Source organism: Pleurodeles waltl, chromosome 6 (assembly GCF_031143425.1).
Source record: "Pleurodeles waltl isolate 20211129_DDA chromosome 6, aPleWal1.hap1.20221129, whole genome shotgun sequence".
Classification (NCBI taxonomy): domain Eukaryota; kingdom Metazoa; phylum Chordata; class Amphibia; order Caudata; family Salamandridae; genus Pleurodeles; species Pleurodeles waltl.
Genome location: NC_090445.1, coordinates 12,025,081 through 12,052,855, shown reverse-complemented (window position 1 = coordinate 12,052,855; position 27,775 = coordinate 12,025,081). Strand labels below are relative to the sequence as shown.

At 53.5% G+C, this 27,775-nt stretch overlaps 1 protein-coding gene across 1 annotated transcript in view; it reads left to right on the top strand.

Moving 5' to 3' along the window:
* ZER1 (zyg-11 related cell cycle regulator) overlaps window positions 1-27,775 on the top strand; it is a 287,758-nt gene that overhangs the window by 34,082 nt on the left and 225,901 nt on the right. The window contains exon 3 of the mRNA XM_069237017.1: window positions 20,997-21,147. Within this exon, the coding sequence (XP_069093118.1) occupies window positions 20,997-21,147 (151 nt within the window). The remainder of the gene's footprint in view (window positions 1-20,996; window positions 21,148-27,775) is intronic.

Sequence of the window (27,775 nt, the reverse complement as noted above, 5' to 3'; positions counted from 1 at the left end):
AACCAAGGTATATGCTACTTGCAAACAACAATACAAGGCAAAGTGTGTGTGAGGAAATGGTGTTTATTATGTGGTGTGGTTGTGCGACCTCACTGTTTAATGCACTTACCAACCCCTTTAGGACCCTTAGGCTTCGTTTGCCGAACCTTAAGCTCAACCCAGGGTAGCTGTGGCTCCGATCAACAGGACTTAAACAAAGGAACAAGTGTAAACCTTTTAACCAGCACCAAAACAATTCAGAAGAAATAGCTGAGACAGAAGAAATTCGACACCAGTGTAAAAAAATTTGTCTGTATTTTATATATTTTTTGACACCAAAAAATACAAGTTCCACCAGAGGGTTCACTGAGTGTAGAGGAGCCACCTGACTCTGTGTGCTGCTGTAGGATATTGAGTGTACAGGAGTGATGGAGCCATCTCACTCTGTGCTGCTCTAGGACACTGAGGATAGAGGAGCCATGGAGCCGCCAGACTCTATGCTGCTCTAGGATACTGAGTGTACAGGAGTGATGGAACCGTCTGACTCTGTGTGCTGTTCTGGGATACTGAGGTGCTGATTACAACTTTAGCGGTATTTTGGAAAGATTGTTGTGCTGGCGGATGCCGAAATACCATCAGTGATGGCGGTATTTCAGAAAGACCGCCATGCTGGCAGCTGACGGCTGCCAAAATACCACCAGTGACTGCTGTATTACGAGGCATACACAGGAGACCGCCAAAAATCAGGCATAAAATCGCCACCGCCAGGCCGACAACGGTGCGGAAGAGGCAGTCCCAGCACTGCCAAACCACGAGGACTCTGCCCACCACATTACGAGTAGTAATTTGGCACAGCGGTCCTCGCACGGTGGTGCAGCATTGGCGGTTCGAACCGCCAACATCTACCCCCTCCCGGACGACCACCTCGACGTGGGCTGCTGTGTGGCCCAGACAGGTAGGTGGGCCCGACCAAAAGGCGGGGTGGGGGAGGTCATAAATGCATGTGTGTGTGGGGGGGGGAATGGGTGTGCAAGCATGTGTTTGTGTGTCTGTATGTGTGCGGAGAAATGGGTGTGTGTGTCTGTATGTATGCGGAGGAGTGGGGGTGCATGTACCGGTGACAGGAATGAGGATTGCTGTCGCCGTTTGTGTTACCGCCAGGGTTTTCGTGGCAGGGCGACCACTGCGAAAAAGCCTGGCGGTTTGCTGCCTCATAATACAGCCGGCGGTCTTAGGCATGCCGCCGGCCCGGAGGAGCTCGCCGCAGGCCACAGTGGTCCACCCGCCCCAGCTGGACTGGCGGCATTGTAGTGGTTTGGCTTCGGCCAAACCGCCACACTCGTAGCGTGGGGGTCTTTACTGCTGGGACCGTGGCGGTGAGACTGGCACATCCACTGCTGTGGTACACATACCGCCAAAATGAGCACCTGAATATGCAGGAGTGATGGAACCATCTGACTCTGTGTGCTGCTCTAGGACACTACGGATAGAGGAGCCATGGAGCTGTCTGACTCTGTGCTGCTCTAGGACACTGAGTGTAGAGGAGCCATGGAGCTGTCTGACTCTGTGCTGCTCTAGGACACTGAGTGTAAAGGAGTCATGGAGCTGTATGACTCTGTGCTGCTCTAGGACACTGAGTGTAGAGGAGCCATGGAGCTGTCTGACTCTGTGCTGCTCTAGGACACTGAGTGTAAAGGAACCATGGAGCTGTCTGACTCTGTGCTGCTCTAGGACACTGAGTGTAGTGGAGCCATGGAGCTGTCTGACTCTGTGCTGCTCTGGGACACTGAGTGTAGAGGAGCCATGGAGCTGTCTGACTCCGTGCCGCTGTAGGACACTGACTGTAGAGGAGCCATGGAGCTGTCTGACTCTGTGCTGCTCTAGGACACTGAGTGTAGAGGAGCCATGGAACTGTATGACTCTGTGCTGCTCTAGGACACTGAGTGTAAAGCAGCCATGGAGCTGTATAAATCTGTGCTGCTCTAGGACACTGAGTGTAGAGGAGACACGGAGCTGTATGACTCTGTGCTGCTCTAGGACACTGAGTGTAAGGAGCCACGGAGCTGTCTGACTCTGTGCTGCTCTAGGACACTGAGTGTAAAGGAGCCATGGAGCTGTCTGACTCTGTGCTGCTCTAGGACACTGAGTGTAGAGGAGACACGGAGCTGTATGACTCTGTGCTGCTCTAGGACACTGAGTGTAGAGGAGCCATGGAGCTGTCTGACTCTGTGCTGCTCTAGGACACTGAGTGTAAAGGAGCCATGGAGCTGTCTGACTCTGTGCTGCTCTAGGACACTGAGTGTAGAGGAGCCATGGAGCTGTGTGACTCTGTGCTGCTCTAGGACACTGAGGGGGTTATTCTAACTTTGGAGGAGTGTTAATCCGTCCCAAAAGTGACGGTAAAGTGACGGATATACCACCAGCCGTATTACGAGTTCCATAGGATATAATGGACTCGTAATACGGCTGGTGGTAAATCCGTCACTTTTCCGTCACTTTTGGGACGGATTAACACCTCCTCCAAAGTTAGAATAACCCCCTGAGTGTAGAGGAGCCATGGAGCTGTCTGACTCTGTGTTGCTCTTGGACACTGAGTGTAGAGGAGCCATGGAGCTGTCTGACTCTGTGCTGCTCTGGGACACTGAGTGTAGAGGAGCCATGGAGCTGTGTGGCTCTGTGCTGCTCTAGGACACTGAGTGTAAAGGAGCCATGGAGCTGTATGACTGTGCTGCTCTAGGACACTGAGTGTAGAGGAGCCATGGAGCTAGCTGTCTGACTCTGTGCTGCTCTAGGACACTGAGTGTAAAGGAGCCATGGAGCTGTGTGACTCTGTGCTGCTCTAGGACACTGAGTGTAGAGGAGCCATGGAGCTGTGTGACTCTGTGCTGCTCTGGGACACTGAGTGTAGAGGAGCCATGGAGCTGTGTGACTCTGTGCTGCTCTAGGACACTGAGTGTAAAGGAGCCATGGAGCTGTATGACTCTGTGCTGCTCTAGGACACTGAGTGTAGAGGAGCCATGGAGCTAGCTGTCTGACTCTGTGCTGCTCTAGGACACTGAGTGTAAAGGAGCCATGGAGCTGTCTGACTCTGTGCTGCTCTAGGACACTGAGTGTAGAGGAGCCATGGAGCTGTGTGACTCTGTGCTGCTCTAGGACACTGAGTGTAGAGGAGCCATAAAGCGGTGTGACTCTGTGCTGCTCTAGGTCACTGAGTGTAGAGGAGCCATGGAGCTGTCTGACTCTGTGCTGCTCTTGGACACTGAGTGTAGAGGAGCCATGGAGCTGTCTGACTCTGTGCTGCTCTGGGACACTGAGTGTAGAGGAGCCATGGAGCTGTGTGGCTCTGTGCTGCTCTAGGACACTGAGTGTAAAGGAGCCATGGAGCTGTATGACTCTGTGCTGCTCTAGGACACTGAGTGTAGAGGAGCCATGGAGCTAGCTGTGTGACTCTGTGCTGCTCTAGGACACTGAGTGTAAAGGAGCCATGGAGCTGTCTGACTCTGTGCTGCTCTAGGACACTGAGTGTAAAGGAGCCATGGAGCTGTCTGACTCTGTGCTGCTCTTGGACACTGAGTGTAGAGGAGCCATGAAGCTAGCTGTCTGACTCTGTGCTGCTCTAGGACACCGAGTGTAAAGGAGCCATGGAGCTGTCTGACTCTGTGCTGCTCTTGGACACTGAGTGTAGAGGAGCCATGAAGCTAGCTGTCTGACTCTGTGCTGCTCTAGGACACTGAGTGTAAAGGAACCATGGAGCTGTCTGACTCTGTGCTGCTCTAGGACACTGAGTGTAAAGCAGCCATGGAGCTGTATAACTCTGTGCTGCTCTAGGACACTGAGTGTAAGGAGCCACGGAGCTGTCTGACTCTGTGCTGCTCTAGGACACTGAGTGTAGAGGAGCCATGGAGCTGTCTGACTCCGTGCTGCTGTAGGACACTGACTGTAGAGGAGCCATGGAGCTGTCTGACTCTGTGCTGCTCTAGGACACTGAGTGTAGAGGAGCCATGGAACTGTATGACTCTGTGCTGCTCTAGGACACTGAGTGTAAAGCAGCCATGGAGCTGTATAACTGTGCTGCTCTAGGACACTGAGTGTAGAGGAGACACAGAGCTGTATGACTCTGTGCTGCTCTAGGACACTGAGTGTAAGGAGCCACGGAGCTGTCTGACTCTGTGCTGCTCTAGGACACTGAGTGTAGAGGAGCCATGAAGCTAGCTGTCTGACTCTGTGCTGCTCTAGGACACTGAGTGTAGAGGAGCCTTGGAGCTGTCTGACTCTGTGCTGCTCTAGGACACTCGGTGTAAAGGATCCATGGAGCCGTCTGACTCTGTGCTGCTCTAGGACACTGAGTGTAGAGGAGCCATGGAGCTGTGTGACTCTGTGCTGCTGTAGAGCACTGAGTGTAGAGGAGCCACGGAGCTGTCTGACTCTGTGCTGCTCTAGGACACTGAGTGTAGAGGAGCCATGGAGCTGTATGACTCTGTGCCTCTCTAGGACACTGGGTGTAGAGGAGCCATGGAGCTGTCTGACTCTGTGCTGCTCTAGGACACTGAGTGTAAAGGAGCCATGGAGCTGTCTGACTCCGTGCTGCTCTAGGACACTGAGTGTAGAGGAGCCATGGAGACGGCTGACTCTGTGCTGCTCTAGGACACTTGAGTGTAGTGGAGCCATGGAGCTGTATGACTCTGTGCTGCTCTAGGACACTGAGTGTAGAGGAGCCATGGAGCTGTATGACTCTGTGCTGCTCTAGGACACTGAGTGTAAAGGAGCCATGGAGCTGTCTGACTCTGTGCTCCTCTAGGACACTGAGTGTAGAGGAGCCATGGAGCTGTCTGACTCTGTGCTGCTCTAGGACACTGAGTCTAGAGGAGCCATGGAGCTGTGTGACTCTGTGCTGCTCTAGGACACTGAGTGTAGAGGAGCCATGGAGCTGTGTGACTCTGTGCTGCTGTAGAGCACTGAGTGTAGAGGAGCCACGGAGCTGTCTGACTCTATGCTGCTCTAGGACACTGAGTGTAGAGGAGCCTTGGAGCTGTCTGACTCTGTGCTGCTCTAGGACACTCGGTGTAAAGGATCCATGGAGCCGTCTGACTCTGTGCTGCTCTAGGACACTGAGTGTAGAGGAGCCATGGAGCTGTGTGACTCTGTGCTGCTGTAGAGCACTGAGTGTAGAGGAGCCATGGAAACGGCTGAGTCTGTGCTGCTCTAGGACACTGAGTGTAGAGGAGCCATGGAGCTGTCTGACTCTGTGCTGCTGTAGAGCACTGAGTTTAGAGGAGCCATGGAGCTGTATGACTCTGGGCTGCTCTAGGACACTGAGTGTAGAGGAGCCATGGAACTGTGTGACTCTGTGCTGCTCTAGGACACTGAGTGTAGAGGAGCCATGGAGCTGTCTGACTCTGTGCTGCTCTAGGACACTGAGTGTAGAGGAGCCATGGAGCTGTCTGACTCTGTGCTGCTCTAGGACACTGAGTGTAGAGGAGCCATGGAGCTGTCTGACTCTGTGCTGCTCTAGGACACTGAGTGTAGAGGAGCCATGGAGCTATATGACTCTGTGCTGCTCTAGGGCACTGAGTGTAGAGGAGCCATGGAGCTGTCTGACTCTGTGCTGCTCTAGGACACTGAGTGTAGAGGAGCAATGGAGACGGCTGACTCTGTGCTGCTCTAGGACACTGAGTGTAGAGGAGCCATGGAGCTTCTGACTCTGTGCTGCTCTAGGATACTGAGTGTAAAGGAGCCATGAAGCTTAGTTCATCAAGAGGCGTACACCCTCAACCAATCAGTCAATCAAAAAATGTATAGTGTGCGCTACTCACCCATGATGGTCTCAAAGCGCTGGTGGGTGGGGGAAGGTTACTGTTCGAACAGCCCCAGCGTGAGGTTTTTTCTGAAGAGCAGGAGGTCCTGGGTCTTGCGGAGGTTGGTGGGGAGGGAGTTCCAGGCCTTGGGGGCGAGGTAGGAGAAGGATCTGGCTCTGGTGGTGGCGCGTTGGAGGCGGGGGACTGTGGCCAGTGCGAGGTCGGCGGAGCGGGAGTGTGGAAGTTCACTCTTTCGTTGAGGTAGGTTGGTCCGGTGTTGTGGAGGGATTTGTGTGCGTGGATGAGGATTTTGATGGTGATCCTCTCGTCGATAGGAAGCCAGTGAAGGGATCTGAGGTGTGACGAGATGTGTTCATGGCGAGGGAGGTCCAGGATGAGGCGGGTGGCTGCGTTCTGGATTCTCTGGAGTTTGCTTTTGAGTTGAATGTGGTGCCGGTGTAGAGGGCGTTCCCGTAGTCCAGCCTGCTGCTGATGAGTGCGTGGGTGACGGTCTTTCTGGTCTCTATGGGAATCCATTTGAAGGTTTTTCGCAGCATGCAGAGTGTGTTGAAACAGGAGGAGGTGACGGTGTTAATTTGCTGGGTCATGGAGAGGGAGGGGTCCAGGGTGATGCCGAGGTTGCATGCATGGTTTGCGGGGGTAGGTGGGGGGCCGAGGGCTGTGGGCCACCAGGAGGCGTCCCATATGGTTTTGTTGGAGCCGAAAATTATAATTTCGGTTTTGTTGGAGTTGAGCTTGAGGTGGTTTGCTGTCATCCATGTGGCGGTGTCAAGGAGTACAGCGTGGAATTTGGTTTTGGCAGGGGTAGGGTTACGGGTGAGGGAGATGATGAGCTGGGTGTCGTCAGAAGGCTAGACACACCTCTAGGGTGGACAGCCTGGTCTTTCTAACCCAGGAAGACTTCTGCTATCTTGGAAAGAGGCAGAATAAAGGGTTGTGGGTCAAAAAGGAGCCACAAACCAATGGATTTGATAATCTTAAGGGCGGATTACCTATTGGGACTAGTAGCCCATTGGCTAGTTGCAGCCACACCCATAACGCCCCTAAATCTAGGATTTAGGGGGCTCCCCTGCATCAGAACCTCAGATCTGCAATAAATTGTGAAAAGAGGACAAGACCCCTATCAACGACAACAGGGACCTGCAATAACAAAAGACGTGAAACCTTGAACCTGTGGCAACCCCATGGAACTGCTCGGCTGAGGCTCGTCTTGTACCAAAGACCAAATCCCTCAGCAAAAGGGATCCCTTTGGGAGCCAAAGGCAAGGACAGACTTCCGTTTACTAGTGGCACTAGTCCCCTGCAAACCTCAGGTAACAAGCGCTGTCCAGAAATGAAGAAGCTCCGGCCATCTGGCCTCTGAGAGGTTGCCCGAAGACAGGTGTCCCAGTGCTTTTTGGGAAGTGTAATCCAGCTCCTTGCCAAGTTATAACCAACTACCATTTTCGAGTGGCTCTCTGGATTGGAGATAGCTTCTCTTCTAGCTTACTGCTGCTTATGCTTGTTAGTGGCTAGTCCGATCATCACCACCTTTACTTGACGCTGCAACTCGAGGGCACACAGCAACACCTTCAACCAACGTCACCCGTGGCTCCTGTTGTCGAAATTTTGCATCCATTTCCTCACCCGCTCCTTCTCAGTAGTAAAACCAGCAACCACAGCTCCCTTTGAGCACCAGGGGTAGCCAAGGACACCCCTGCACCCGACACACTGAGACTAGGTGGAGTTGTTCTGCCTGGTGAATCCTGGTTCCAGAGCCCACTCGGTCTTAACCTCCAGTGGGCACAGTGTGTCACAAGTACCATTGTTCAGCGCCCACGGCTCCCGCGTTCATCACCAAAGACAGCCAGGACACCTCTGCACGGGGTCCCCACGGCCCAGGTAAAATTGGTCTGACTGTTGCAGTTTGGTCCTGGGACCCACACAAGCCTGACCATGAGTGTGTTCCCCTGAGGGGGTTATTACAACTTTGGAGGAGGTGTTAATCCGTCCCAAATGTGACGGATATACCACCAGCCGCGTTACGAGTTCCATAGGATATAATGGACTCTTAATACGGCTGGTGGTATATCCATCACTTTACTGCCACTTTTGGGACGGATTAACACCTCCTCCAAAGTTGTAATAACCCCCTGAGTGTCCTTAGTGGCTTTTCCCTTTTGACCGCTGTGGTGAAATTTGACAGATAGTAAATGTACTAATTTAATTTCTGCCTTAAAATCCATCACTCCTGTTAACTGATTTACTTTGTTTTCATGTCTAAAATTATATAAACATCTGCTCTATTTTTATAACTTGGTGTTGGATTTCTTTAGACTTGTGTCATTTACTTATCATTCATGTTTATGCTCTGAAATGCTTAACACATCTTCCTCTAAGTAAAGCCTGGTTTCTCTTTGCCACACTACCAGGACTGAGCTGAGGATTTATTACTGTGGATCTGAGGGACCTTCTTTGGGGTATTATGAGAGTATTACATAATACTCCACTTTTACACTGAGTGTTCAGGATACATGGAGCTGCCTGACTCTCCGATGCTGCTCTCTGACACTGAGTGTTCAGGATACCTGGAGCCACCTGACACTCTCTGCTGTACTGATGCTGCTCTGTGACACTGAGTGCTCAGGATACCTGGAGCCGCCTGACTCTCTCTGCAGTACTGGTGCTTCTCTGTGATGCTGTGTTCAGTATGCCTGGAGCTGCCTGACTCTGCTGTACTGATGCTGCTCTCTGACACTGAGTGTTCCGGATACTTGGAGCTGCCTGACTCCCTCTGCTCTACAGATGCTGCTCCGTGACACTGAGTGTTCAGGATACCTGGTGCCGCCTGACTCTCTCTGCTGTTCTGATGCTGCTCTGTGACACTGAGTGTTCAGGATATGTGGAGCTGCCTGACTCTCCGACGCTGCTGTGTGACACTGAGTGTTTAGGATGCCTGGAGGTGCCTGACTCTCTCTGCTGTTCTGATGCTGCTCTGTGACACTGAGTGTTCAGGATACCTGGAGCCGCCTGACTCTCTCTGCTGTACTGATGCTGCTCTGTGACACTGAGTGCTCAGGATACCTGGAGGCGCCTGACTCTCTCTGCAGTACTGATGCTTCTCTGTGATGCTGTGTTCAGTATACCTGGAGCTGCCTGACTCTCTGCTGTTCTGATGCTGCTTTGTGACACTGAGTGTTCAGGATACCTGGTGCCGCCTGACTCTCTCTGCTGTTCTGATGCTGCTCTGTGACACTGAGTGTTCAGGATATGTGGAGCTGCCTGACTCTCCGACGCTGCTGTGTGACACTGAGTGTTTAGGATACCTGGAGCCGCCTGACTCTCTCTGCTGTACTGATGCTGCTCTGTGACACTGAGTGTTCAGGATACCTGGAGCTGCCTGACTCCCTCTGCTCTACAGATGCTGCTCCGTGACACTGAGTGTTCAGGATACCTGGTGCCGCCTGACTCTCTCTGCAGTACTGATGCTTCTCTGTGATGCTGTGTTCAGTATACCTGGAGCTGCCTGACTCTCTGCTGTACTGATGCTGCTCTGTGACACTTAGGGGGTCATTACGACCCTGGCGGTCGGTGGTAATGCAGCGGTAAGACTGCAAACAGGCCCCCCCCCCCCCAAAAAAAATGGAATAATGACCGCGGACGTTACCGCCGCGGTCATCTGCCACTTCACCATTCCGACCGCCATGGCGGTGAAGACTGCTGGGCTGGAAATTGCGGTCTCCAGCTTGGCGTTCGTCACTAGACCGCTGACGGTATCGGGACCCTGCATACCGCCATGGATCTCGGGTGGTTGGGAACCGCCAGGAGATCCATGGCGATAGGCACTATCAGTGCCAGGGAATTCCTTCCCTGGCACTGATAGGGGTCTCCCCACCCCCTGCTACCAACCACAAATCCTCCCCCCAGCCCCCCACCCCCCTGCCAGCCCCCAAAGGTGGCACAACCCCCCTCCCCACCCCAACCCCGAACATACACATATACACACCCCTACACGCACACACCCCCAACATGCATATATAATCGCCCCTGCACGCACACATACACCCCGACAACACATACCCACACACATACAAACAGACATGCACACCATCTGACCCGCACACATTTCCCATACACACAGCACCCCCCGCATGCATACACTCACTCTCACCCCCTCTACACTCTCACACGCACACCCCCATGCACGCACACAACACCCCCCCACCCCCTTCCCTAATGGACGATCAACTTACCTTGTCCGTTGATCCTCCGGGAGGGGACGGGATCCATGGGGGCAGCTCCGCCACCAGAACACCGTCACCAGAACACCACCACACCGAATCATGGGACGTGATTCAGTGGGCGGTGTTCTGTTGACGTGGCGGTGGAGGTTGAGCAACCTCCACTTTCCCGCCGTCCGCCAGTATGGCTGCTGGCGGTTTTCCGTACGAAAAAGGACGGCACCCTGCCAGCGGTCATGATACGCAGCGCGGAAGACCGCCACCACTGGCGGTCTTCAGCACGGCGGTACCTCGGCAGTCTTGCGAAAAGACCGCCGAGGTTGAAATGACCCCCTTAATGTTCAGGATACCTGGAGCTGCCTGACTCTCTCTGCTCTACAGATGCTGCTCCGTGACACTGAGTGTTCAGGATACCTGGTGCCGCCTGACTCTCTCTGCTGTTCTGATGCTGCTCTGTGACACTGAGTGTTCAGGATATGTGGAGCTGCCTGACTCTCCGACGTTGCTGTGTGACACTGAGTGTTTAGGATACCTGGAGGTGTCTGACTCTCTCTGCTGTTCTGATGCTGCTCTGTGACACTGAGTGTTCAGGATACCTGGAGCCGCCTGACTCTCTCTGCTGTACTGATGCTGCTCTGTGACACTGAGTGCTCAGGATACCTGGAGGCGCCTGACTCTCTCTGCAGTACTGATGCTTCTCTGTGATGTTGTGTTCAGTATACCTGGAGCTGCCTGACTCTCTGCTGTACTGATGCTGCTCTGTGACACTTAGTGGGTCATTACGACCCTGGCGGTCGGTGGTAATGCGGCGGTAAGACCGCAAACAGGCCCCCCCCCCCAAAAAATGGAATAATGACCGCGGACGTTACCGCCGCGGTCATCTGCCACTTCACCATTCCGACCGCCATGGCGGTGAAGACCGCTGGGCTGGAGATTGCGGTCTCCAGCCTGGCGTTCGTCACTAGACAGCTGACGGTATCGGGACCCTGCATACCGCCATGGATCTCGGGTGGTTGGGAACCGCCATGAGATCCATGGCGGTAGGCACTATCAGTGCCAGGGAATTCCTTCCCTGGCACTGATAGGGGTCTCCCCACCCCCTGCTACCACCCACAAATCCTCCCCCCACCCCCCCACCCCCCTGCCAGCCCCCAAAGGTGGCACAACCCCCCTCCCCACCCCAACCCCAAACATGCACATATACACACCCCTACACGCACACACCCCCAACATGCACATATAAATCAATCAATCAATCAAAAAATGTGTATAGCGCGCTACTCACCCGGAGGGTCTCAAGGCGCTGGGGGGTAGGGGGGACCGCTACTGCTCAAACAGCCAGGTCTTGAGTTGCTTCCTGAAGGAGAGGTGGTCGTGGGTCAGACGGAGGTGGATGGGGAGGGAGTTCCAAGTCTTGGCTGCCAGGTAGGAGAAGGATCTTCCTCCCATGGTGGCTTTTCTAATGCGTGGCACGGCGGCGAGGGCGTGGCTGGTCGATCGTAGCTGGCGGGTGGGAGTGTAGAAGGTCAGGCGGTTGTTGAGGTACCTGGGGCCCAGGTCGTGGAGGGCCTTGTGTGCGTGGGTGAGGAGGCGGAACGTGATTCTCTTGCTGATGGGGAGCCAGTGCAAGTCTCTCAGGTGTCCGGAGATGTGGCTGTGTCGGGGGATGTCAAGGATGAGGCGTGCGGAGGTGTTCTGGATGCGTTGGAGTCTTTTCTGTAGTTTGACCGTGGTTCCGGTGTAGAGGGTGTTACCGTAGTCCAGTCGGCTGGTGACGAGTGCCTGGGTGACGTCTTCCTGGTTTCGGTGGGGATCCATCGGAAGATCTTTCGGAGCATGCGTAAGATGTTGAAGCATGATGAAGAGATGGCGTTGACTTGTCTGGTCATCGAGAGGGAGGAGTCCAGGATGAAGCCCAGGTTGCGTGCGTGGTCCGTTGGTTTAGGTGCGCTGCCCAGGGCAGGGGGCCACCAGGAGTCGTCCCAGGCAGATGGTGATGATCCAAGGATGAGGACTTCCGTCTTGTCTGAGTTTAGTTTCAGGCGGCTGTTCATCATCCACTCGGCTACGTCTTTCATCCCTTCGTGCAGGTTGGTTCTGGCGGTGGCTGGGTCGTTGGTGAGGGAGAGGATCAGCTGAGTGTCGTCTGCGTAGGAGATGATGTTGAGGTTGTGATGGTGTGCGATGGCTGCGAGGGGGCTCATGTAGACGTTGAAGAGGGTGGGGCTGAGTGAAGATCCTTGTGGTACGCCGCAGATGACTTCGGTGGCCTCGGATCTGAACGGGGGGAGGCGGACTCTCTGGGTTCTTCCGGTGAGGAACGAGATGATCCACTCTAGAGCCTTCTCTTGAATTCCGATGTTGCTGAGGCGCTGCACTAGGGTGCGGTGGCAGACCGTGTCGAACGCTGCGGAGAGGTCCAGGAGGATGAGGGCCGCTGTTTCCCCATTGTCGAGCAGGGCTCGGATGTCGTCAGTGGCTGCGATGAGGGCGGTCTCGGTGCTGTGGTTGGCTCGGAAGCCGGACTGTGAGTGGTCGAGGGATCCATTAGTCTCGAGGAAGGCGGCCAGCTGTCTGTTGACGGTCTTCTCGATGACTTTGGCAGGAAACGGGAGGAGCGAGATGGGGCGGTAGTTCTTGAGGTCGGTGGGGTCTGCTGATGGTTTCTTCAGGAGGGCGCTGAGTTCGGCATGCTTCCAGCTCTCCGGGTAGGTGGCGGTGTTGAAGGAGCAATTGATGATGTCCCGGAGATGGGGTGCGATGACGGAGTCGGCCTTGTTGAAGACGTGGTGGGGGCATGGGTCGGTTGGTGATCCGGAATGGATAGTGTTCATCGTATGGATGGTGTCTTCGGTGCTGACCGGGGTCCAGGCGCGGAGGGTGGTGTTGGGGGCGTCTGTTTGGTGGTTGGGTGCGTGGTCTGTGCGCCGAAGCTGTTGTGTATGTCGGCGATCTTGCGGTGAAAGAACAAGGCGAGTGAGTCGCAGAGGTCTTGTGAGGGGGTGATGTCGTTGTTTCCGGCGCTGGGGTTGGAGAGCTCTTTGACGATGCTGAAGAGTTCCTTGCTGTTGTGTGCGTTGTTGTCTAGTCGTTCTTTGAATGCTGTCTTCTTGGTGGTGTGGATCAGCTGGTGGTGTTTACGGGACACGTACTTGAGGGCGGTCATGTTGTCTGTAGTCGGGTTTTTTCGCCAGGCTCTCTCGAGGGTGCGGCAGTTCTTCTTGGAGTTCTTGAGGTCGTTGTTGAACCAGGAGGCTTTCTTGCTGTTGGGCCTGATGGGATGGGTTTTCAGAGGTGCGAGGTTGTCAGCGCAGTTGGTGATCCACTGTGTAAGGTTGTTGGCTGCTTGGTTGGGGTCCGCTGAGCTGGCGGGAGGGTTCTGGCTCAGTGATGTGGAGAGCTGGTCGGCGGTGATCTTGTTCCAGCTCCTGCGTGGAGCCTGTTGTGGGTGGTGGTGAGTCGTGGTTTTTCTGAAGCTGAAGTGGACGCAGCTGTGGTCTGTCCAGTGGAGTCCGGTGGAGTGGCTGAAGGAGATGTACTTGCTGGAGGAGAAGACTGGGTCAAGCGTGTGTCCGGCGTAGTGGGTGGGGGTGTTCACCAGTTGCTTGAGTCCGAGGTTGGCGAGGTTGTCCAGCAGGGTGGTGGTGTTGTTGTCGTTGTTGTTCTCCAGGTGGAAGTTGAGGTCCCCTAGGAGGATGTAGTCGGCGGAGGAGAGGGCGTGAGGGCTGATGAAGTCTGCGATGTCTTCGCTGAATTGTGTGCGGGGTCCTGGGGGTCTATAGATGAGGGTGCCTCTGAGTGTGGTCTTGGGGTCGGTGTGAATCTGGAAGTGGAGATGTTCGGCAGCTGTGAGGGTGTCGTCGGAGTTGGTCGTGATGCGGATGGTGTTCTTGTGGACAATGGCGATGCCTCCTCCTGTCTGGTTGATGCGGTCCCTCCGGGTGATCTTGTATCCGTCCGGGATGGCGATGGCGATGTCGGGCGCTGAGGAGGCGTTCATCCAGGTTTCTGTGAGGAAGGTGACGTCTGGAGATGTGGTGTCGAGCAGGTTCCAGAGTTCCACGGCGTGTCTGTGGATGGAGCGGGTGTTAAGCAGGATGCACTTCAGGTGGTTGCTATTGGTGCTTGGTTTGGCGGGCGCGGTGCGGGTCTGGATGCAGGAGAACTTGCAGGATTGGCAGGTGAAGGGTCCGTGGGTGCGTCTTGGGGCGGCACGGCAGCACCCGGGGATCCGGCCGGTGTTGAGTGCGATGAGGGTGGCGGCTTCGTAGGTCCGGCGTGTAGGCTCGCAGCGGTGGGGGCCAGGGGGTCTGGCGCTGGGCGCCGTCCAGGCGCGGACGGGCGCAGACGGGCTTGCCTTTGGCGTGCCTTCGGCGCGCCAGCGGCGTGGCCGCTGCGCGGCCTCCATATGAGGGGAAGAGGGAGGGAGGAGCAGCTGGGAGGTGGGAGCGGGGCGGCCAATGGGGAGCAAGGGGGCGGAGCTACCGGAGTGTAGCGGCGGGAAACGAACGGGCGGCGATGGGGTGACGCGACGAGGCTGGAAGAGAGAAGAACACCGTAAGGGCAAACAAGGTAAAAACAATACAATACAGTGGAACAATACCAGGGGCACAGGCACTCGGGGTACAGAAGAAAGAGCGGACACAGGCACTCGGGCACAACGAAGAGGGCGCTGGCGCTAGGTCACTGGAGGCGGGAAGGCAGTCAGGGCACAGGAGCACAGGGCACAGGAGCGAGAGCGGTCACGCTGGAGGCTGTGAGGCGGTGAGAGGAGCGACCTGCCTGAGAACCAGGGTCAGAGGTCGCTCTCTCTATCGCTGCGCGGCCTCCATATGAGGGGAAGAGGGAGGGAGGAGCAGCTGGGAGGTGGGAGCGGGGCGGCCAATGGGGAGCAAGGGGGCGGAGCTACCGGAGTGTAGCGGCGGGAAACGAACGGGCGGCGATGGGGTGACGCGACAAGGCTGGAAGAGAGAAGAACACGGTAAGGGCAAACAAGGTAAAAACAATACAATACAGTGGAACAATACCAGGGGCACAGGCACTCGGGCACAACGAAGAGGGCGCTGGCGCTAGGTCACTGGAGGCGGGAAGGCAGTCAGGGCACAGGAGCACAGGGCACAGGAGCGAGAGCGGTCACGCTGGAGGCTGTGAGGCGGTGAGGGGAGCGACCTGCCTGAGAACCAGGGTCAGAGGTCGCTCTCTCTATCGCTGCGCGGCCTCCATATGAGGGGAAGAGGGAGGGAGGAGCAGCTGGGAGGTGGGAGCGGGGCGGCCAATGGGGAGCAAGGGGGCGGAGCTACCGGAGTGTAGCGGCGGGAAACGAACGGGCGGCGATGGGGTGACGCGACGAGGCTGGAAGAGAGAAGAACACGGTAAGGGCAAACAAGGTAAAAACAATACAATACAGTGGAACAATACCAGGGGCACAGGCACTCGGGGTACAGAAGAAAGAGCGGACACAGGCACTCGGGCACAACGAAGAGGGCGCTGGCTCTAGGTCACTGGAGGCGGGAAGGCAGTCAGGGCACAGGAGCACAGGGCACAGGAGCGAGAGCGGTCACGCTGGAGGCTGTGAGGCGGTGAGGGGAGCGACCTGCCTGAGAACCAGGGTCAGAGGTCGCTCCTGCACGCACACATACACCTCGACAACACATACCCGCACACATACAAACAGACATGCACACCGTCTGACCCGCACACATTTCCCATACACACAGCACCCCCCGCATGCATACACTCACTCTCACCCCCTCTACACTCTCACACGCACACCCCCATGCACGCACACAACACCCCCCCACCCCCTTCCCTAATGGACGATCAACTTACCTTGTCCGTTGATCCTCCGGGAGGGGACGGGATCCATGGGGGCAGCTCCGCCATCAGAACACCGTCACCAGAACACCACCACACCGAATCATGGGACGTGATTCAGTGGGCGGTGTTCTGTTGACGTGGCGGTGGAGGTTGAGCAACCTCCACTTTCCCGCCGTCCGCCAGTATGGCTGCTGGCGGTTTTCTGCACGAAAAAGGACGGCACACTGCCAGCGGTCATGATACGCAGCGCGGAAGACCGCCACCACTGGCGGTCTTCAGCACGGCGGTACCTCGGCGGTCTTGCGAAAAGACAGCTGAGGTCGTAATGACCCCCTTAATGTTCAGGATACCTGGAGCTGCCTGACTCTGCTGTACTGATGCTGCTCTGTGACACTGAGTGTTCCGGATACCTGGAGCTGCCTGACTCTCTCTGCTGTACTGATGCTGCTCTGTGACACTGAGTGTTCAGGATACCTGGAGCTGCCTGACTCTCTCTGCTGTACTGATGCTGCTCCGTGACGCTGAGTGTTCAGGATACCTGGAGCTGCCTGACTCTGCTGTACTGATGCTGCTCTGTGACACTGAGTGTTCCGGATATGTGGAGCTACCTGACTCTCCGATGCTGCTGTGTGACACTGAGTGTCAAGGATACCTGGAGCCACCTGACTCTCTCGCTGTACTGATGCTGCTGTGTGACACTGAGTGTTTAGGATACCTGGAGGGGCCTGACTCTCTCTGCTGTTCTGATGCTACTCTGTGACGCTAAGTGTTCAGGATACCTGGAGCTGCCTGACTCTCACTGCTGTACTGATGCTGCTCTGTGACACTGAATGTTCAGGATACCTGGAGCTGCCTGACTCTCTCTGCTGTACTGCTGCTGCTCTGTGATGCTGAGTGTTCAGTATACCTGGAGGTTGCCGACTCTCTGCTGTACTGATGCTGCTCCGTGACGCTGAGTGTTCAGGATACCTGAAGGTGCCTGACTCTCTGCTGTACTGATGCTGCTCTGTGACACTGAGTGTTCAGGATATGTGGAGCTGCCTGACTCTCCGACGCTGCTGTGTGACACTGAGTGTTTAGGATACCTGGAGGTGCCTGACTCTCTCTGCTGTTCTGATGCTTCTCTGTGACACTGAGTGTTCACGATACCTGGAGCCGCCTGACTCTCTCTGCTGTACTGATGCTGCTCTGTGACACTGAGTGCTCAGGATACCTGGAGGCGCCTGACTCTCTCTGCAGTACTGATGCTTCTCTGTGATGCTGTGTTCAGTATACCTGGAGCTGCCTGACTCTCTGCTGTACTGATGCTGCTCTGTGACACTTAGTGGGTCATTACGACCCTGGCGGTCGGTGGTAATGCGGCGGTAAGACCGCAAACAGGCGCCCCCAAAAAAAAATGGAATAATGACCGCGGACGTTACCGCCGCGGTCATCTGCCACTTCACCATTCCGACCGCCATGGCGGTGAAGACCGCTGGGCTGGAGATTGCGGTCTCCAGCCTGGCGTTCGTCACTAGACAGCTGACGGTATCGGGACCCTGCATACCGCCATGGATCTCGGGTGGTTGGGAACCGCCATGAGATCCATGGCGGTAGGCACTATCAGTGCCAGGGAATTCCTTCCCTGGCACTGATAGGGGTCTCCCCACCCCCTGCTACCACCCACAAATCCACCCCCCACCCCCCTGCCAGCCCCCAAAGGTGGCACAACCCCCCTCCCCACCCCAACCCCAAACATGCACATATACACACCCCTACACGCACACACCCCCAACATGCACATATACGCGCCCCTGCACGCACACATACACCCCGACAACACATACCCGCACACATACAAACAGACATGCACACCGTCTGACCCGCACACATTTCCCATACACACAGCACCCCCCGCATGCATACACTCACTCTCACCCCCTCTACACTCTCACACGCACACCCCCATGCACGCACACAACACCCCCCCACCCCCTTCCCTAATGGACGATCAACTTACCTTGTCCGTTGATCCTCCGGGAGGGGACGGGATCCATGGGGGCAGCTCCGCCATCAGAACACCGTCACCAGAACACCACCACACCGAATCATGGGACGTGATTCAGTGGGCGGTGTTCTGTTGACGTGGCGGTGGAGGTTGAGCAACCTCCACTTTCCCGCCGTCCGCCAGTATGGCTGCTGGCGGTTTTCCACACGAAAAAGGACGGCACCCTGCCAGCGGTCATGATACGCAGCGCGGAAGACCGCCACCACTGGCGGTCTTCAGCACAGCGGTACCTCGGCGGTCTTGCGAAAAGACAGCTGAGGTCGTAATGACCCCCTTAATGTTCAGGATACCTGGAGCTGCCTGACTCTGCTGTACTGATGCAGCTCTGTGACACTGAGTGTTCCGGATACCTGGAGCTGCCTGACTCTCTCTGCTGTACTGATGCTGCTCTGTGACACTGAGTGTTCAGGATACCTGGAGCTGCCTGACTCTCTCTGCTGTACTGATGCTGCTCCGTGACGCTGAGTGTTCAGGATACCTGGAGCTGCCTGACGCTCTCTGCTGTACTGATGCTGCTCTGTGACACTGAGTGTTCAGGATACCTGGAGCTGCCTGACTCTGCTGTACTGATGCTGCTCTGTGACACTGAGTGTTCCGGATATGTGGAGCTACCTGACTCTCCGATACTGCTGTGTGACACTGAGTGTCAAGGATACCTGGAGCCACCTGACTCTCTCGCTGTACTGATGCTGCTGTGTGACACTGAGTGTTTAGGATACCTGGAGGTGCCTGACTCTCTCTGCTGTTCTGATGCTGCTCTGTGACGCTAAGTGTTCAGGATACCTGGAGCTGCCTGACTCTCACTGCTGTACTGATGCTGCTCTGTGACACTGAATGTTCAGGATACCTGGAGCTGCCTGACTCTCTCTGCTGTACTGCTGCTGCTCTGTGATGCTGAGTGTTCAGTATACCTTGAGGTTGCCGACTCTCTGCTGTACTGATGCTGCTCCGTGACGCTGAGTGTTCAGGATACCTGAAGGTGCCTGACTCTCTGCTGTACTGATGCTGCTCTGTGACGCTGAGTGTTCAGGATACCTGAAGGTGCCTGACTCTCTCTGCTGTACTGATGCTGCTCTGTGACGCTGAGTGTTCAGGATACCTGGAGCTGCCTGACTCTCTCTGCTGTACTAATGCTGCTCCGTGACCGAATCATGGGACGTGATTCAGTGGGCGGTGTTCTGTTGACGTGGAGGTGGAGGTTGAGCAACCTCCACTTTCCCGCCGTCCGCCAGTATGGCTGGTGGCGGCTTTCCGTACGAAAAAGGACGGCAGCCTGCCAGCAGTCATAATACGCGGCGCGGAACCTCGGCGGTCTTGCGAAAAGACAGCTGAGGTCGTAATGACCCCCTTAATGTTCAGGATGCCTGGAGCTGCCTGACTCTCTCTGCTGTACTGATGCTGCTCTGTGACACTGAGTGTTCAGGATACCCGAGGTGCCTGACTCTCTCTGCTGTACTGATGCTGCTCTGTGAGACTGAGTGTTTAGGATACCTGGAGGTGCCTGACTCTCTCTGCTGTACTGATGCTGTTCTGTGAGGCTGAGTGTTCAGGATACCTGGAGGTGCCTGACTCTCTGTGCTGTACTGATGCTGCTCTGTGACACTGAGTGTTCAGGATACCTGGAGCTGCCTGACTCTCTCTGCTGTACTGATGCTGCTCTGTGAGGCTGAGTGTTCAGGATACCTGGAGGTGCTCGACTCTCTCTGCTGTTCTGATGCTGCTCCGTGACGCTGAGTGTTCAGGATACCAGGAGCCATCTGACTCTCTGTGCAGTACTGATGCTGCTCTGTGATGCTGAGTGTTCAGGATACCCGGAGGTGCCTGACTCTCTCTGCTGTACTGATGCTGCTCCGTGACACTGAGTGCTCAGGATACCTGGAGCCGCCTGACTCTCTGCAGTACTGATGCTTCTCTGTGATGCTGTGTTCAGTATACCTGGAGCTGCCTGACTGTCTGCTGTACTGTGCTGTACTGTGCTGCTCTGTGACACTTAATGTTCAGGATACCTGGAGCTGCCTGACTCTTTCTGCTGTACTGATGCTGCACTGTGACGCTGAGTGTTCAGGATACCTGGAGCTGCCTGACTCTCCGATGCTGCTGTGTGACACTTAATGTTCAGGATACCTGGAGCCGCCTGACTCTCTCTGCTGTACTGATGCTGCTCTGTGACGCTGAGTGTTCAGGATACCTGGAGCCGCCTGACTCTCTCTGCTGTACTGATGCTGCTCTGTGACGCTGAGTGTTCAGGATACCTGGAGCCGCCTGACTCTCTCTGCTGTGCTGATGCTGCTCTGTGACGCTGAGTGTTCAGGATACCTGGAGCCGCCTGACTCTGCTGTACTGATGCTGCTCTGTGACGCTGAGTGTTCAGGATACCCGGAGGTGCCTGACTCTCTATGCTGCACTGTTGCTGCTCTATTACACTAAGTATAAAGGAGCTGCGGAGCTATCTGGCTCTGCAATAGACCTGATGCCCTCTGATACTAAGTATTGGACATGGCACGTGGCTGTATTAATCTGCTGCACACATGCTTTTCTGTGGCACTGAGAGTGTTGGGGAACCATTCTGCTCTGTGACACTCTCTGCCATGCCCATGTTGCTAAGTTGTGTGTGTTGGGTGAGCCCTGTTGTTGTCTAACTGTAAACAGTGTCTTTGCTGTCCTTTGCCCTCAGCCTTCTGTGCGGGGGAGGCATGTAGCTTTCCGACTGTGCAGTGCAAAGTTATTATATGATGCTGAGTGTTGGGGTGTTGTGAGTATATTTGACACCCCTAAGTACACGCAGCTCTCTGAAACCAAATGTTGGGGGACCTATGAGGCTGCCTGACTGTTGTAGATGTCTTGTTTTCTGTAGCACTGAGTGTTCAGTGTTTGGAAACCCATGCAGCTGTCTCACTCTCTGTAGTGCACATGTTTCTCTATGACACTGAATGCGGGAAGCTGCCTGACTCTCTCTTCATTGTTCACATTAGTCCATGACACTATGTGTTCTTTTTTCCGGGACCCATGTAGCTTCCTTTCTCTGGTGTGTACATCATGGTCCTTCACTCTGTGTGTTCATTTTGTTTTTGGGACCTGAGTAACTGTCTGACTCTCTTGCCTTTCCTTTCCTTGCAGATACATAGAGCTGGTGAATGCGGACAGCGTCTTCGAAGCCCATGACAGCTTCTTTGCCCTGTTCTCTGATCCTCGGAGCACGAGGTTGACCAGGATCCACCTGCGAGAAGACATAGTTCAGGACCAGGATCTGGAGGCTATTCGAAAGCAGGTGTGTGTGTTCTACTGTCCCTGGGGCTGCTCTTGGGCGTCTTCCCTGGAGGTGGATTGTTTTCTTCTTCCCCTGTCTGACTGTCCTCCTCTTTCTTCTGTGAAGGCTCTGATTCAGCTCCCTCTGGGGCCACTTTTGTGTTATTCCTCTTGGGGCAGCTCTTTAGCTTGTGTCCTGCTCTCCCTTGGCAGCTCTAATGCTTTTTCCTCTGGTTTAGGGACTTGTGTTCTTCTTCCCCTGTCTACATAGCTCTCATGCCTCTGACCCAGTTAGGGCGACAAATGAAAAAAAAAAAAAAGATTATGGACAGAATGCGGAACTAATCAAACATTCAAGGTCTGGGTTTCATCCACCAGTTTTTTTTGCTGCCCATGCCATTCCAGTTTAGACCCAGCCATACGCAACCAGTCTTGAACCTGCTACCCATGGGAACAGTCCAGTTCGAACTGCCAGGCCAAGTCCTCCCTGGACTAGAAACCAGCATCCTGGGGCCGGTTTTGGGGCATCACCCCTCATCATCCAGGATAGCTTGAATCTGGTGGCACAGCGAGCACAGGACCCATGTCTGGGCATACCCTTTTCACTTAGGGCGACTAAAGCAAAAAGAATAGTTGGTAGACGGAGTGCAGAACAAACCAAACATTCACCCCAGTCACAGATCTGGATTTAATCCATTGTTTTTTGCTGCCCATGCCACCTCAGTTTGGAGCCAGCCATATGCAAGTCAGTCTTGACTCTGCTTCCCATGGGAACAGTCCAGACCGAACTGCCAGGCCAGGTCCTCCCTGGACTGGAAACAACCATCCTTTCCCAGGGCTTCCCTACTTTTGTCTCCTCTTGCCATGGCTCTGATGCTCCTTCCTCTAAAGTGGCTTGTGTGCTCATTCTCCAGGGGTAGCTTGTGTTCTTTCTGACAAGCAAGGTTCTTGTTCTCTTTCCTGTGAGACGGCACTGGTGCTCCTTCTCATGGGTGCCTCGTGTTTCACCCCTCCAGCAAGATTCTTGTGCTCCTTCCTGTGAGACAGCTCTCTCGCTCCTTCCTGTGAGACAGCTCTCTCGCTCCTTCTTCTGAGACTGGTCTGTCGCTCATTCTTCTGAGACGGCTGTATTGCTCTTTCTTCTGAGTAGACTCTGTCGCTCCATCTTCTGAGACAGCTCTGTCGCTCCATCTTCTGAGACAGCTCTGTCGCTCCATCTTCTGAGACAGCTCTGTCGCTCCATCTTCTGAGACAGCTCTGTCGCTCCATCTTCTGAGACAGCTCTGTCGCTCCATCTTCTGAGACAGGTCTGTCGCTCCTTTTTCTGAGACAGGTCTGTCGCTCCTTTTTCTGAGACAGGTCTGTCGCTCCTTTTTCTGAGACAGGTCTGTCGCTCCTTTTTCTGAGACAGGTCTGTCGCTCCTTTTTCTGAGACAGGTCTGTCGCTCCTTTTTCTGAGACAGGTCTGTCGCTCCTTTTTCTGAGACAGGTCTGTCGCTCCTTTTTCTGAGACAGGTCTGTTGCTACTTTCTGTGAGATGGCTGTAGTGCTGTTTCTTCTGAGGAGGCTCTCTCGCTCCTTCTTGTGAGACATCTCTCTCACTCCTTCTTCTGAAATGGCTATGTTGCTCCTTCCTGTGAGATGGCTCTAGTGCTCCTTCTTCTGAGACAGCTCTGTCGCTCCTTCTTCTGAGACAGCTCTAATGCTCCTTCTTCTGAGATGGGTCTATTGCTCCTTCTTCTGAGATGGGTGTGTTGCTCCTTCCTGTGAAATGGCTCTGTTGCTCCTCTTCTGAGACAGCTCTGTAGCTCCTTCTTCTGAGACAGCTCTGTAGCTCCTTCTTCTGAGACAGCTCTGTAGCTCCTTTTCCTGAGACAGGTATGTAGCTCCTTTTTCTGAGACAGGTCTATTGCTCCTTTTTCAGAGACAGGTCTGTCGCTCCTTCTTCTGAGATGGCTGTCTCGCTCCTTCCTGTGAGACGGCACTCTCGCTCCTTCCTGTGAGACGGCTGTAGTGCTCCTTTCTGTGAGACCGCTCTGTCACTCCTTCCTCTGAAATTGGTCTGTCGCTCCTTACTCTGAGACAGCTCTTTTGCTCCTTCTTCTGAGACGGGGCTGTCTCGCTTCTTCTGAGGTGGCTCTCTCCTTCCTGTGAGACAGCTTTGTCTCTCCTTCCTGCGAGACGGCTCTAGTGTGCCTTCCTGTGAGACAACTGTAGTGCTCCTTTCTGTGAGACGGCTGTATTGCTCCTTCCTGAGATATGGCTCTATCGCTCCTTCTTCTGAGACGGGTCTGTCACTCCTTCCTGTGGGACGGGTCTGTCACTCCTTCCTGTGGGACAGGTCTGTCACTCCTTCCTGTGAGACGGGTCTGTCACTCCTTCCTGTGAGACGGGTCTGTCAGTCCTTCCTGTGAGATGGGTCTGTCGCTCCTTCCTGTGAGATGGCTCTATCGCTCCTTCTTCTGAGACGGGTCTGTCACTCCTTTCTGTGAGACGTCTCGCTCGCTCCTTCCTGTGAGATGGCTTTCTTGCTCCTTCCTGTGAGACGACTCGTCCTGTGAATCTGCTCTATTGCTCCTCCTTCTGGGACGGGTCTGTTGCTCCTTCTTCTGAGATGGCTTTATCGCCCCGTCTTCTGAGAGGGGTCTGTCACTCCTTCTTCTGAGACGGCTCTCTCGCTCCTTATTGTGAGGCAGCTCTCTTACGCCTTCCTGTGAGACGCTCTAATGCTCCTTCCCGTGAGACGGCTCTTGTGTTCCTTCGGGTGAGACGGCTCTAGTGCTCCTTCCCGTGTCACGGCTCTTGTGTTCCTTCCTGTGAGACGCTCTAAGGCTCCTTCCCGTGAGACGCTCTAATGCTCCTTCCCGTGAGATGGCTCTTGTGTTCCTTCGGGTGAGATGGCTCTAGTGCTCCTTCCCGTGTCACGGCTCTTGTGCTCCTTCCTGTGACACAGCTCTCTTGCTCCTTCCCGTGAGACGCTCTAATGCTCCTTCCCGTGAGATGGCTCTTGTGTTCCTTCGGGTGAGACCGCTCTAGTGCTCCTTCCCTCCCCGGCATGACTCTTGTGCACCTTCCTTTGAGATGGCTCTAGTACTCCTTCCGGTGAGACAGCTGTAGTGCTCCTTCCGGTGAGGCCTCTCTTTCACTCCTTCCTGTGAGACAGCCCTCTCTCTCCTTCCTGGGAGATGGCTCCAGGACTCCTTCTCCAATGGTAGCTTCCGTTCTTGCTGTCGAGCATGGATCGCTGACTCCATGGCATCCCCTGAGACACTTCTCCGTCGCCTGCCTCTGGGGTGGTTGTGTTCTTTCCTTCTCCCTGGCGTGACTCTTGTGCACGTACCTTTGAGCTGGCTCCTGGGGGAGGCTTTTCTTCTTCTACCCCGGGCATAGCTTTTTGGCTCCTTCCCCTGGGGTGTCCGGCATTCTTCTACTCCTGGGGACAGATCTCAAACCTTTTTCTGTTCTGCTTCCTCTAGAGCAGGTCTTGTGCTTCCCCAGTCATTGAAGCTCTCACATTCCTTCTCCTGGGTTGGCTTATGTCACACTTTCCCTAGGGTTTCTTTTGTGTATCGTCCATAGAGTTGGCTTATGTTCTGTCTCCACCTACTCCAGGTGCAACTGTGAAGCTTCTTCCCCTAGCTACTTTTCTATAATCAAAACCTTTGCATAATAAGAATGCTGTCATATTCAGCCTATACAGAACTGTCTCAGAAGAAACATGATGGAAATGCTGGCCCATGGGGCTGGCATTGACCCCGTAAAGGAAGTTTTGCAACCTGAGCATATAGTGCGACCAGGAAGGTACCAGATATCAGCACCTGTTTTGCAATCTGGGATTAGTGATAGCCTGAGGCAATGTTGCACAATTACGGGGCTCCTCAACACTGCCCCACATTGAGCGATGGACTACAGACGTGGACTGGTGCATGGGAGCTGAGTGAATTTTACATGAAGGGAGAGGGTGCCGGCATAAATTGCAAAATGTTTTGAGCCCGTGGAAGAACTACTTCCACAGCCTGCTTTAGTTTTAAGTATGGGATGTTGCCCCAGTGGATTCAATTTCCACCCCACTGAGCGGTCGGGGATTGCGTGGCTCACGTCATTACGCTCCTTGGATGGATGATTTCTGATGTCTGTCTCGCTATGAATGATTGCCCACCTGCATACTGGACTAAGCATCACTCTTTGTAAGATGCAATGCCAATGTTCTTTTATGTACTGATAGAAGAGAGCTTTAAAGAATAAAGAAACGGCTTGACTAAAAATAGCAACTATATAAACTGAGCCCAGCAGGTTCAGGGTCTGCTGCAATCATATAGGTATTTTCTACAGTCAAAAGAGTGGCGTAATATGAGCCTCGAACAGTCAAAGCCAGCTGTTACCAAACCTCACCTAGATTGAGGTCATTTCCAGAATTTGTCACCTAGCGGCAAGCCACCATATATGATGGGCAGAATCCTGCAGCGGCTCACCCTGTCAAGAAGTACATGTTTTCATAATTTTCAGCACAGCAGTGGCCCTTCTGAGCTAGAACCCTGTTTAGTTACAAAGAGCAGTCAACACCTAAAGCATTTGTGGCCCAAATATACAACTTGTTTTTAATGTGGTTTAACGTGAGTATTTTAATTTACGCTGAATCGTACTTATACAATATCAAGCTGCATTGTATTGCTCAATAGAAATATCAGAGTCAGTAGTCCTAGACATCATTCTGTATAAAAGGTATTTAAAGAGCGTCACTGGCTTCCAGTGGAGCAGTGGGTTCAAGTCAAGGCCTTATGCATTTCGCAAAGTTCTCTCCACAACAGAGGCCCGCCTTGTTCAGGTCTCTAGCTACCCCTTATTTTCCCAGTAGGTCTCTGAGATCCTCTTCTGCCCATTTGTTACAGGTCCCCACAATTTGCGGATCTCGCTGAGGAGGCCGCTCCCTTTCTTACCAGGCTTCTAAACTTTGGAACTCTCTCCCCACAGAGCTACAACAGCTGCCCAAAGAGCTTTCATTTTTTAAAGCCTTGAAACCTGGCTTTACAGTAATCAACCCTCTGACTGTTCACGCTCTGGGAGGCCATAGTGTTGCTACGCACTTTACAAGATTCATAGGATAGGATTCTCCTCTTACTTTATGTGAAATATCCCTGATGAATTGATTTCAAAAGCTATGCCTGATGATCTCCTGGGTGAAGCTACAAGCGTGGTACTCAGACTATCCATGACGTGCCAACACATCGGGTGCCAGCTCACCAGCTTTCCCACTGATGACGTCTTTTCATACACACTGCAAACTCACTGAGTGCCCAACTCATCAGGTTTCCCTAACTGATGATATCTTTTCATCGATTACAAACTCATTGAGTTTCTCTCATTCATAGTGTCTTTTCAAAGACAATGAATTTATTGAGTGCCAGACTCACAGAGTTTCACTTGTTGATTGTCTTTTCAAAAACTACAAACTCATTGAGTTTTCTAATCGTCGAGCTTGGATGATTGCCTGGTCATGATTTAGCTAGTAAAATTTAGAGACTTCTAAATCACAATAATATGTTTTTTAAAAACTGAGAAAACACTTTAAAATGAGGTGTATATTACCTTTTAATGGATATTATGGCTGCATCATGCAGGCCACACACATACATACATAAAAAAGAAAGCATTGGATTAAATTAATTTCAGGAAGGTACCAACACGAATATTCTTAGATTGCATGTCAGCAGAATCACCAAGCCAAAATATCTAAAAAGGACAATTTATTTATCATGGTGTCCTATGATAAAGTCCAAGCATCAAAATATACAAATCAGTAGTATAGCTGCATATATCACAGTTGCAAGTAGCAAATGATTCCACATTTCACATTAACGTGATACAATCTTCAAACTTCGATGCTAGCAGCCAATGCGTGTTTCGTGGGAAGCCGCGCTTCTTCGGGGTCGCAAGTCTAGCAAAAGCTCATCACTTCTGTTTCTCAAAAGCAGGGGTGTCGTGCAAGCTCTTCTTATGTTTGTTAAACTCTAAGATTTTCTAGTGAACGTATATTGTTAGTAGTGGGGTTTGTGTTTTGTTAGGGTACACACCCCAGCCAGGCAGAACCCACCACTCTAGTCAGGGCAGTAAGTTACACACTAAAGATATCTTGTGCTCATCCCCGTTAGCTGGTGCAGAGCAGTCAGGCTTATCCCTAGAGCTCATGTGTAAAGCATCCGTGCAACACACGCACACCAGTGACACAATCAGTGCACCACAAAGGAAGCTCCACATGTAATTAAATAAAAAATATACATCTTATATTGTAAATATGGATCATGGACCAAGAATATTGTAAATCTGAGGTACTGCGCATAAATCATAGACCGACATGACATAGTCCATAAGTACTGCACATAAGATATAAATCCTGTGCATTTCTCAATGACTAAAACAACATCAGCACAATATGTACTCCGGAAGTATCACTCTACCTTCATAACAGCCCCTAAGTGACATAAACCAATTATTATTGTGCACATGAGGCAAACCCTGAGGGTACACTTATGATCCCGACCTAGTAATACCCTACCATCAGGGCATGGAGTCAGAAATGTAATAAGGGAGTACATAAAACAATGATTGCCAACCATATAATGCAGCAGTTAGGTTAGTGGAATGACACATAC